General features: G+C 34.9%; 2 protein-coding genes and 1 long non-coding RNA gene across 3 annotated transcripts; 2 read left to right on the top strand and 1 right to left on the bottom strand.

The window, feature by feature from the left end:
• On the top strand, positions 1,126–2,542 carry LOC105175648 (heavy metal-associated isoprenylated plant protein 28-like). Its single transcript, XM_011098150.2, has 3 exons — positions 1,126–1,281; positions 1,881–1,956; positions 2,133–2,542. Exons 1-3 carry the CDS (start codon positions 1,276–1,278, stop codon positions 2,516–2,518), a joined length of 468 nt encoding a protein of 155 aa, XP_011096452.1. The 5' UTR covers positions 1,126–1,275; the 3' UTR covers positions 2,519–2,542.
• On the bottom strand, positions 2,516–7,891 carry LOC105175649 (the record flags this gene model as incomplete). Its single annotated transcript, XM_020698424.1, has 11 exons — positions 2,516–2,780; positions 2,866–2,963; positions 3,053–3,221; positions 3,524–3,576; positions 3,681–3,736; positions 3,824–3,987; positions 4,569–4,829; positions 5,052–5,122; positions 5,866–5,933; positions 6,587–6,731; positions 7,630–7,891. Coding segments are annotated over 11 exons (1,476 nt in total), but the record flags the coding sequence as incomplete, so codon positions are not given.
• LOC110012999 lies at positions 7,893–8,200 on the top strand. The gene is made up of 2 exons (XR_002288121.1): positions 7,893–8,022; positions 8,116–8,200. It is a non-coding gene; the product is annotated as an uncharacterized LOC110012999 (long non-coding RNA).

Genomic DNA, 11,974 nt, shown 5'->3' on the forward strand with positions numbered 1-11,974 from the left:
TTATGCCGCTTATCCTGATAGACCGTTTTTGGTATTAAGTATATGGATTCACCATAACGCTAGTTCTTGCTCAAGAAAGAGAATCAACTTATGCAAGCCTCCCCGATCTCCACCCGACAAACTTTCTTCCATTCATACAAACAATTGATTTCGGCCCACAAATTTTACAATGGCTTTGATCCATTTAATTGTGCCAATAACTCCGTTTATCATTTGGATACTGCATATAGTTTAACATTGTGAGTGGAATTAACCATAGATGAAGGGTTATAGTTCAGACACCTTAGAATTCAAAGTAAAATCTTTGTAATTAGTCGTACTTTAGGATATTCGAAGTTGCTTTTTCTAAGTAAATTTCATCGTGGTCAAGTTATATTGCAACTTGCCTTAAAATAAACTTATGAACTGCATGGTCATTATAAGTCAAGTATTTCTATACGTGACTGCAAAGCAATTGGCTGAGGGGTCATGTTAGTGTAAATTACACTACACCAATGTCCTTCAATTTTCAGGTTTGTTTAATGTAAAGTAAACTCTACACAAATATTTATATCATTTTGTATCACGTCATCGATGTTTGATCATATTATTAAGAAGATTGACCATATGTCTTTCATATCAAAAGTCTTTGTTTATTTCCTAATGTTATGATTGGGATTTATTTTCAGAAAAAAATGAAGCAAGTCTAGCTAGCTTGAAATAGATATGAAAATAGATCACCTGCTCGACGATTGAAAAAACTAGTCATTATTACCGAAATTGAATACTGACTTATACTCTTCCCCTCAATTTCCATTCTTTTTCCATTTATTGTATAAAGAAAGAAAAAAAGAAATTAAAGCGCCGCGTGATCCAACACGCACTTCAAACATCAACAACAGCTGAGGCTGCATGGCTTACGTACGTACCTGGTAATTACTTGACGTCAAGCTGAGATATTTTCAATATAGAGCAGAAAAACAGAAGTTTAAGTATAATTTAATTTGTGTGTGCAGGAAGATTAAAAAATAGTGGGAAGGAACATTTGAATATAATACACCAGTAGTCTTGTTTTCTTGCATCATTCATCTAACTTGCTCTCCAATTAAAATACAGCCTGCGGACAACAGGTTAATCATTAATCTCTGCCTATATATATATAAGGTGAACATGTCAGAATTGGTTCATCACCAAAATCGTCGACCTTTGTTTTCTTGTTCATCAGTAGCTCAGATTTTCTTGGATCAGGGAAACAACTTGTTTAAGATACTAAGCTAGCTCCTGTAAAGTGTCAATATGACGGTTAGTTTTTTTTCTTTCTTTACTAGCTATATGCATGCTGTTGTTGATGAATGTCCATGCTCTTGTTTGTTTGTATAATATGTAACGACCCATCAAACCTTGTACAGAAAGAACATGGAAGGAAATCTTGATTGTCATGGATTTCTTGCGTATGCTGACTACATAATCATCTTTAATCTGCATTTGCATGCAACGAATGGTTATTAGTCCACTTGTTCCCACGACATGCGATATTAGTACAATAATAATACGCAGCTGTATGTGTTACATGTCTGGTTTCCTACGCTACTCTGTTACATAACACTATCGAAAAACTTATTTAAGTGGTGGCATTTTGGAAAAACTAATCTGTAAAACATAAAAACTGTCGTAAAGTTCACGAAGCAGAGATATTGAAGAAACAGAGGTAGGATTGGATAAGGATGTCCTAAAATGGATAGAGGTATCTGTGTTTTAAAAAGTATGTCAGGATTATTGTACGAAGGGACCTCATTAGTATGCAGGACCACATATTATTAAATTGATGATGATATTATTATTATTATTATTATTTAGCAACTGAGCAACTCTTACATTAATTACTATTATATTGTTTTCAGATTGTGGAGATGAGAGTGCACATGGACTGTCCTGGATGCGAAAGCAAAATAATGAAAGCTCTTTCCAAATTAGATGGTAAGATTCTTGATTTTATTTTGTTTTAGATGCTAGCTATATAAATACTCTGAAGCAAAAATCTACTCTTGGAATTTTAACATAGATTTCGACCCCATATTGTTATGACTATTTATCTTTATCCTGATCAAAAGGCATTCTATTATCTTTTATTGACTGCGCTGTAAAATTACTAGGAGTGGACACCATCGACATAGATATGAAAATGCAAAAAGTCACGGTCACCGGGTGGGCGGATCAGAATAAGGTTCTCAAAACAGTAAGGAAGACGGGAAGGAAGGCGGAGCTCTGGCCGTTCCCATACAACCCGGAGTACCACGACTTCTACACCCACTACTACGGGACTCTGCCTGATTACTTCTACTCAGACAACACCAACGGCTACAACAGCCCACCCAACTATTTCGTGGCTGACCTGCCATCAAGGTACAACTACCATGAGCACGGCTACAATGGGCACGAGCATGGCTACTATCACCGGCCACCCTCCTCGGCTATTCTTGATGATCGGGCCACTACCATTTTTAGCGATGACAATGCCACTGGTTGCTCTGTAATGTGATCAAAGGAAAAGCAAAACTTGAATACCCCATGATATGATATAATATACAACAAATCTTGTTTCTTGCTCCTCGTTGATGGGGTGGATGAGACTAAAGCATAATATCATATCTCATGGAGACAAGAATTTTCTATTATACTGTCAATACAGAACCACAAAAGAAGCTAGCACCGATGGGTGGTGCAGAGTCTTGTTGCTTTATCGTGTCAGCAACATGGGCAACCACTCCTGCTCCCGCATTATGAAGCCATTCATTTTTCACCTGTTTATTGAAAGGTAAGAATCAGATGAGACTGAAGAATGATACATGAATGAAATATAACAGATTTGCAATTAAAAACACTTGCATGAATGCTATTATGTGCAAAGAAGGGCCAAAATGCCGAGCGAAAGCTGACATCGACTTTGATCCATCCCAATCGTTGTAAACCACGTATCATTTCCTCTGTAACAGACAACTGTCATTTCCCCGAACTGATTCAAGATAGTCAGTCTTAACAGAATCAGAAGTTAGAATCAACATTATAATAATACCTTCCATAATCTCATGATATTCTACGGTATTCTGAGTGTTGGGTTCATTCTGAGCACACATCTTTGCTTTGGCTGCCTTTGGAAGGAAATGTGGACTCTCAGACGAAAGTGGTGGACAATACTCCACATTAACAATATGTTTATATCCATCCAATGACAGACTAGGAGGCTGCAAATTAAAATATCATAAATCTCACTGCAGTGCCAGAAAACCAACGATTTACTAATTCTGCAGATAAAAATTAACGATCAGCAAAAATGTAGAGAGAGAGAGTGTGATAGTATAATTAGGTAAAGCAAATATTCCATCATCACGTTCAGTAATTTGATGTATAAAGATGTGTTAACCCTATCCATGATTGTAGAAGTACATCATGTTCTCTTCTGAAACCAAACAAAGGAAATATTGATAGGCAACTCAAGATTAGTACAATAGCAGCTAGCCGCTAAAAAACAGAAAATCATAAATACCTCAACAAGTTCAGTTTCCCTTCGTATGGAGGATGTGCGCCAACCAACCATATCTGGATTATGTTAAGAACCTCAATAATACATGTAACAGAGAGGAACTGTTTCAATCATAATTAACTGGGCACACATTTTGAGACCCAACTGAACATCAGGATACGGTCATAAGAGACATTGGCATAAAGAAGCCGACGCTGAAAAGTGCCGAGTGCAGATCTGCAAGAGGATCACCACAATTAGGCTCAAATTACACCAGATACACAAGTTGATCAAATAACGTGTTTACAGGCCAACTCCACTCACATAAACTTTCCATCATCAAAATCCATAGTCATTCTCAATAACAGAGGGGGTTTGTCGGGGTTGACATCTGCAAGGAAGAGCTGACTGCCGGTTTGACCAGTAAAAATAGGAGCCATTGGAGCAGCAAGTTTTTCCAAGAAAGGCAACCCCAAGAGGAATGGAAGCTGAATAATTGAAGAAAATTAAAATGTTCTCGAGGTTGGATTCCAAATGACTACCATTGACAATAAAGTGTTAATAGTAAAAATTGTTAAGTCATAATGCATAGCAAGACTGGTGGATAATTAGATCAGAATTTAAGAGAAAATGAAGTAGTTATAAGGCTCCATAGTCATTTATGTTATGTGTGGACCTTGGGTTTTGGCTGAAAAGAAAGGTGTTCAAACATAAAGCAATTAATAATATCATTTGTATTATCATTTGCCATGAGGAAACAGTCGCCTTGGTATTTTCATCAGTAAATGAAATGTCAAAAGCAAAATGGCTCAACAAAAAGAATGGGAAAAAGAAAAAGGTAAGTAGCTTGTACAGAAAAAAGTGAGGGCGTCGATGATAGAAAATCTGAGGATATATGATAATTCCACCACTGAGAGAACACAATTTGTTGTATTTGTGATGACGTCTAGTAGAGACATATGCAATTACATGAAATGGCTAATATCAACCATTTATTTTTAGATCCATAAAATAAGACAAGTGTACACACATGAAATATGAGTTGATAATCGCAATTAGCAAAATTTACCTGCTTATTTCCTCTTACTCCAAGATGAGGTGTTGCTAGGGTAATAAAGTTAATTGCTTCCAAACCAGCAATCAAACCATCATTTGAAGAGAAAGGTTTGAAATTTGTAGCAGGAGAGGCAGCTGTATCATCAGTTTGCTCATAAGAAACATTAGATGTGTATAAAACAGCAATTGCATATCGTGCAATTAATCCACCAAGAGAATGGGCCAAAATGGATATCTTTGTCAGGCTTTCTGTCTTCTTCACAATGTGCATGACCTGTTGAATGCATGCACTTGTCAGAGACCAGTATACACATTCATATAACAGGATAATCAATTTACTGGACGAGACACTACACCATACGGGAAGCAAAAAGAAAAGTCGCGGGCCAGTAATATGTAGTGGCAGCCCAAAGAAATATAAGCATTCATGGTTCCAAGTATAAACTACACTAATACAAAATAGGACATACACATGCATGACCACCCAGAACCTTACTTCATCCGCTAATCGTTTACCAGCTCCATCAATGCCAGTGAAAGTCTTGGTGTACGTATTACATGAACTTGCTGCACATGATAAAAAATTTAAAGTCTTAAATAAGCATACAACTCAATTATTATCATAAAAGTAAATTTGCACATGATGCATAGTGAGAAGAAGAATTTCTTTCAGAGAAAGCATAAAATGCAGTCTAGCTCTAAAATAATATTAATTGCTGTTTCACTTTTCCCAACTCATCCATTTTCCTATTGAATTGCAGAGAACAATCCAGTTCTACTCATAGCCAAGCCCCTCTACAACCCCATCTTTCTGCGCGACAGATAAGAATGGTCCTAATCTAAAATTCAGCAAATGGGAAGACTGGTGGAAAATATTCACCATGATGTCTTAAAGGCTATCCATAAAAGAGAGGAGGATACTAAAGGATAGAAGGAAGAATAATATATCTTTCCTACTTTCCTCCCCAACTGATGGAAAGAGAATGGAATTCTGCTGCAGGCATCTCACATGTACCTCATAGCAGATGAGGATTTGTAACACCAAGCCCTCAAACCCTGAATATCCTCATGAAACCCACTCTTACAACTTTGTTTAAAAATAGCAGATGTATGATTAGTGGTTTGGCAATCGGTGTTAGGGTTATTTTTTTATTTAGTATCCAGCTTCAGAACTACTTTTGAAGCCTCCATAGCAAAGACTTATTCCCCATACCTACTGTATGAAACATGATCCCACATAAATCATAACATTGAAGTTCAAGTTAGTCTAGTGAAGTGCTATTTGTTGACCATTTGCAGAAACAACATACCATGTATCAAGAATTTCTTTCCTAATCGCCTCTTCAGCTCTGCTTCAAAGTATGTCCAATCACTTGGGCTGCAATACTTGGAAATATTCAGTAAGTCTGAGCAAGAACCTCAACATGCTTTCAAATAATAATTTAAAATTTTCTATTTATGCAACAATGTAATTAATCAACTTTATCTTAAAAGCAAAGTAGGAACCATACGATACACATCATAGGTTTCTCATTCATTTCCCTTTATTTTGAGTTTGACACTTGACAAACAGATGTTATGTCTTCATTTCAAAATATAAACATTGTATAAATGCAGAGAAGGAAGGAATAAGTTCATAGGTGCTCAAGGAACACATATATTAAAATCAAGATGGTAAAAAGGTCTGTAACTGAGTAATAGGTTGGTCGTTGAGTTTTATGCTTAAGCAAGTAAAATCAGCATAAAAGGATAGCAGGGAATGGAAAACATGGATAGGAAAGATAAAGAGCAAAACGAATTGCCAGGATCATGACAATATCCTAGAGCAAACCCACATCAGCGAAAAATTCAATTTGGTGGAGATTCTTATTTTTATCTACGTTCTGCTCTCCGTTATACCAATTCTTTAATTAAAAACAACCAGAATTTAAAACCATTAAATTAAAGCTCCACTTCTATACATTCTCCAAATGGCCTATGGATAGGGCACTGGTTCTTATTTCCTAATTCCATGTACGAGAATATGCCTACCTTGCCAAGATGCCATGAACAAGAACAAGAAGATGTTCGGGTTTATCCTCCACTTTAGTGATGGCCCTCGGTGATGAAAGATTTCCCTGAGTTTTACTCATGGCTTCAGCTTTTAGGCTTTTGCGCTTCCAGATGCTCTTTATGCCTGCAAGGTGCAGGTAAGCCCTCAGACTGAAAATTAAGTATGCATGTGCTGTTAGGTTGTAAAGATGATGTGCTGCAGCTTCCTACTGTTAAGTGTAGTGGTGAGTGTTCAATTAGATTGACAGATGAATTTTACGGAAATGGTTATTTTGACAACACAGATAAACTAGAATCTTAGTGCAAAAATTTGTGGGATACTAGGTCTCTGGCCTAAGGCCGTGAACTGCAATTCAGGATTCTGATAGGTTGTTCAACGCCCTGATAAGATATCGGTAGTGGTATGTGAAAAAGAAATAGTCCTTCAATATCTAAACAGAAAATATGGGTTGAAGAAAATAAAAATTTTAAAAAAAAAATACAAGTACTTGTGTGATTTGACATTAATGTAGAAACGATCACTGCAAACCTAAAGATAATCACAAGCGAACAGTACTAACTTTTAACGAATGATTAATTTGAAAATCAAGAATTGCAATTTCCAAAACCAATTTCTTGATTTTCTGTACAGCACGATTGAGGTTGATAATAGAACTAATGTGGACGAATTCTAAAATAAACAGGAACCATAATTCGCTTATTTGACAGACTTCTTGATTTTCCCTCAAGTTTCCACCAATGATTTTCAAGATTCTACTGAATTTCATGGCTAAAATACAAGAAAAGTGAAGACAGAAAAGAGAAGGAAAGAAAACAAGAAGGAAGCAAAAAGTGAAATACCAGACGTCAAATTTCATAATTCCTTTGCATATAGATTTTAAGATATCGAACTTGACCACAAATTCTTCCACCACAATACAAGAAATGTGTGCCATGACTCACGGACAAGAAGACACTGTGAAACCCGAGAGAGAGAGAGAGAGAGAGAGAGAGAGAGAGAGAGAGAGAGAGAGAGATGTTACTGGAGAAATTGACGAATTTCCAGTTATGGGCTCCGCGATGGTAGGCGGAATTAGGAGGGGAAGAGAAGCAAGAAGTAGAAGAAGAGGGTGTGTGATTATTATGGTTGATAGAATTGGAATTGGTGTTCCGACGGTGACGGGGAAGTAGTCCACAACGGCAAGAAAACAAACGCGGGTAGGAGTAGGACGCAATGTGTGTGGTATTTATAGTTAAGTGAAAAATGATGAAATCAAGGCAGAGCTGGAGTGGTATCTGACCGTTGAGATGGCTACGTCCGCAACCCTTTTCGCCTCTTCTCCGCTCCGCCCGCCAATCGCCATTGGATTTGGAAGGGAAGAGTATGATTTTTCTTATGGGAAAAATCGTCACTCAATTCAGCAAGCGTATGCCAGGTACGTACATAACAAGAACAATACTACAAATACATATAATTATATAGCATCTTTTTTTACCTGTACACATTGACAATATATGTATATATACAGGAGCGGAAGTGAAGTTGGTATGCAGAGATGATTTTGACAAAGATAATGTTACATTACGCATGACTGGGATTGTAACCGACGACAAGGGAGAGTACACAATAGATGTGGAAGATGATCATAAAAGTGAAACCTGTGAGGTGACATTGGTGAAGAGTAGTATGCATGACTGTGCTGAGATTGTAAAAGACGGTTTGGGAAGAAAATCGGCAGCAGATGTTGTCCTGTCCTCACCAGATTACTACAATGATAAGTTCCGTAATTCTAGTTCACTGACATTCTCCCCCAAGAAAAGGGCACCTGAATGCATTGAACTGAACTCGGAGATCGAAGAAGACCCCATCCCCTTGCCTGATCATTAATGCGATATATATATATATATATATATATATATATATATATATATATATATATATATATAATGGAGCTTAATTAATTTCTTATATGTTATAATGCATGTGTTTTGGGTAATATTAGGGAAGGATTAAGCATGTATTAGCTATATCCTGATGTGAATGAGTTAAAGTATTCTATAGATAGAGGAACTAAGCATGTAATATCTAATAATTTTTAAATTTTAAACTCTTGAAAGTACTTTGAAATTTTGGACTTGACATTCCAAAAGGCTTAATTACATTTGCTCGATGGCAACGGCGAAACTCCAAATATAGAATAGAAATAACATAACCTTGAATCAATTATATTTTGATAATTTCAAGACTCCAACCACCAAAAATTAAAAATGGCATAAATTAAATTAGGTGAATAAAATTAATCGTTATTTATTTGGGACCATCCACCGCATAAAGGCTTATATGAAAAAAAAAGCACAAAATAAATTTTAAATTTATATTATGTATATAATTATAATTAATAAAAATATTTTTTATGCGAGCAAAATATAGTAGTGCTCGGCCCACTCAGAGTGAAAAATAATGAAATAAGTGCTAGAAAATAAAAAATCATATGAATGTATGAAAACATCAGTGTTATTGCTCGATTTTTGTATATAAGAGATAGATTGATATGAATCAAAACTCTAAATATGATATTACAATGCTCCTTTAAGTTAAAATGGTAGCATAAAGGTTAAAGCTTTTGTAGGAGGGTTCAAAGTGAAAAATCATGTCTTTTTTCATTGAGGTACCTCTCTATCTATAAACAACCACAAATTAGTTGGAGAAGCTCAAAATTGTTAAATAATGCTGAGTCGTCCTTAGATTTGGTGGATACTCGCCAATAGTTGGAGGATCCTCCTCTGATTCGGAGGGTTTATTGTAGTCTGTGGTGTATCTTTCGGGGTTAGGCGAGCTCACGAGCTCAAGCTCATTGCTCATATATTTTTTTTTTATGTTTTTAATTTTTAATAATAATAGATTATTAATAATATATAATATTAAATATTAAAGTTCAATTTCCCAATAAAGACATGTACTTAACATATGCTGAATCAAACCAGTGTAGATGGTTAAGTAGGAGATAAGAGCGTTTCCCTTTCATCGGTGTGTTGGTTGCACTTCCTGACCAATAAACTGATGAAGAGACAACTACTTTTTAAAGTCATCTTTACTTTGAGTGATTAATTATGATATCTCACTTAATCATCTTCTATTTTATGTTTACTTACTTGTAGGTTGGCCTATTATTTTGTGTTTAGGGCCGACAAAACCTAATTTCTGTGTGATTGCAATCCAATTTTAAAGGATGGTATCAGCCTATCACCAAGGCTCAGCTTTTTGGTGACTAAGTTTCCTTATTATGTGCTCAATATTTAGCCATTTATTCCACAGATGCCCCTTGTTACCTGCTAAGAAAGTTATGACATGTCGGCATTTTTTGCACCATCATTTCACCCACAGTGACTTTGTCCCCCAATTCTTCCTTCCATTCATCGAAATATGCTTCTCTTTCCCTTGGCACAAATGCTTTGCCTCTGTGTCGGAATGAAAGTCCCAGCTCCATATTTTTCATCATGACCTCAGAAATTATTTTACCTTCCAAACCACTTCTATTTTAATTTTATCAAATTATCGAGTGAAAACTGAAACTCAATTTCAGAGAAGATGAATGAATCTTGTTAATGGTAGGGGGATGAGAATGGGTAGAAGAAACAAAAGTTGCAAGTTTTGACCAAGAAATGCTTCAAAGTTCAAGGTGGGCAGAGTTGGCAGCATACGAGGGTACCAGTGTCATTTCCAACTTTTATTGTTTATTTAGTATGTAATATGTTGTCTTATCATGGTATCTTATGGGAATTTGAATCGTCCACTCGTTTTTCTTTTAGTTTTATTTAGCAATACTTCATTATGCACTATAAATATTCTGTTGGGGAGCTAACAGGCAGCAGAACTTTGCCTATAACTAAACTACCGTCCTTGCTTCTGACTCAACCTGTCTTTTTAACTAATTTTAACGTCCTCATGTATGTTTTTATTCTTTCAACTTGATGCACATCTTTCTGGTATGTCCAATCTCAAAAGGCGAGAAAGTATTAAATATATATGTTCCAATATTTTAATTGGTGTTAAAAATATGTGACTTTATAATATTTTTATTATATATCTGATATTAGTTTAATAATAACATAATTAATAAAAATATACATCAAATTATCTAAATACTTACACTAACGTTATATAGTTATATATATACACTAAATTAAAAAAAATTAATAAATGCTTAAAAGGAATCCAATAATACTAGCTTATAGTATGTGATTTTCAAATTATGTTTGTCTAATACAGGTTTTTTCCAAATAATTGAATTATATAATATATTAATTATAATAAAATAGATAAACATAAGATATTTTCTAAAAGTAAAATAAATGTTAATGGTCATGAAAACATAATTTTTAAATATGATGATGGAAATTTAAATTTTTATATCTTTCAATTCTAAAAAAAGAAAATAAACTACACAGTGATTGATCTCATTTTATATGCATATATAACACAATACCAATAAAAATAAATAAATTATTTATCCATAATTGTTATTATTATCATTAAGATTAATTCATAAAAATCACTAAATTTCAACATAAGGTCACAAACAGTAAAATAGAAATATTACATATAATGTATACCAGTGCAAATATATGCTCATAAATAAATGTAAAACATTACAAATTAACTGTTTGAACATGTAAATTTTACAAAGAGTAGAAGAGGTAAAAATTAATATTAAAACATAACAATGAAATTTATATGCATTATCTTAAATAATTATTAATAAAATAAAATTATTAAAAACTAAAACATTGATTAAACTTACTTTTATGTAGATATTTGATGATATAAATAAAAAGACATATTATTATTATCTAAAATAAAATATGGGATACTGATGAAATATAATTCTAATATAAGATAAATTTTGAATTTGAATTTGATATATCGGGCTTGAGGTTGGCTCTTGTAAAAGCTTGAGCTTTAGCCGACTCGACTTGAGCTCAAAACTTTTTGAGCTCGAATAAATTCTTGTCGAACCGGCTATCGAGCGAATCGACTCATCTTGCACCCTATCTGTGTTGATACCACCTGGGTCTCGCATGGACGCAATGTTAGACTTGGATGGGAGATTTCAAGTTCATAAACTTTCTTTCGGGCTTGTGAGACTTAATTTGACTAGTTCCTTGCCTCACCCCCCCCCCCAAAAAAAATCCATTCCTTCCGATGCCCCATATCTCCCCATTGAATAGGGCAACGCCTAGCAACTAGTTGATATTGCCTCGCTTAACGCACAATTAGACAACCATATGTTGACCCTCTCTGTGGATCGGTATGGTCTTTTTCTTGGGTGGGGGCTTGGCCCTAAATTATAGTAAGGGCTTCTTAAGGTACCATCGTCATTTGTGGCC

The sequence above is a fragment of the Sesamum indicum genome, linkage group LG12 (assembly GCF_000512975.1).
Source record: "Sesamum indicum cultivar Zhongzhi No. 13 linkage group LG12, S_indicum_v1.0, whole genome shotgun sequence".
NCBI classification, from domain to species: domain Eukaryota; kingdom Viridiplantae; phylum Streptophyta; class Magnoliopsida; order Lamiales; family Pedaliaceae; genus Sesamum; species Sesamum indicum.

Bases quoted from the DNA above. Each gene is read 5' to 3' on its own strand.
- LOC105175648 (XM_011098150.2), top strand. The intron at 1,957-2,132 runs GTAAGATTCTTG...TAAAATTACTAG, and splicing joins AGCTCTTTCCAAATTAGATG to GAGTGGACACCATCGACATA.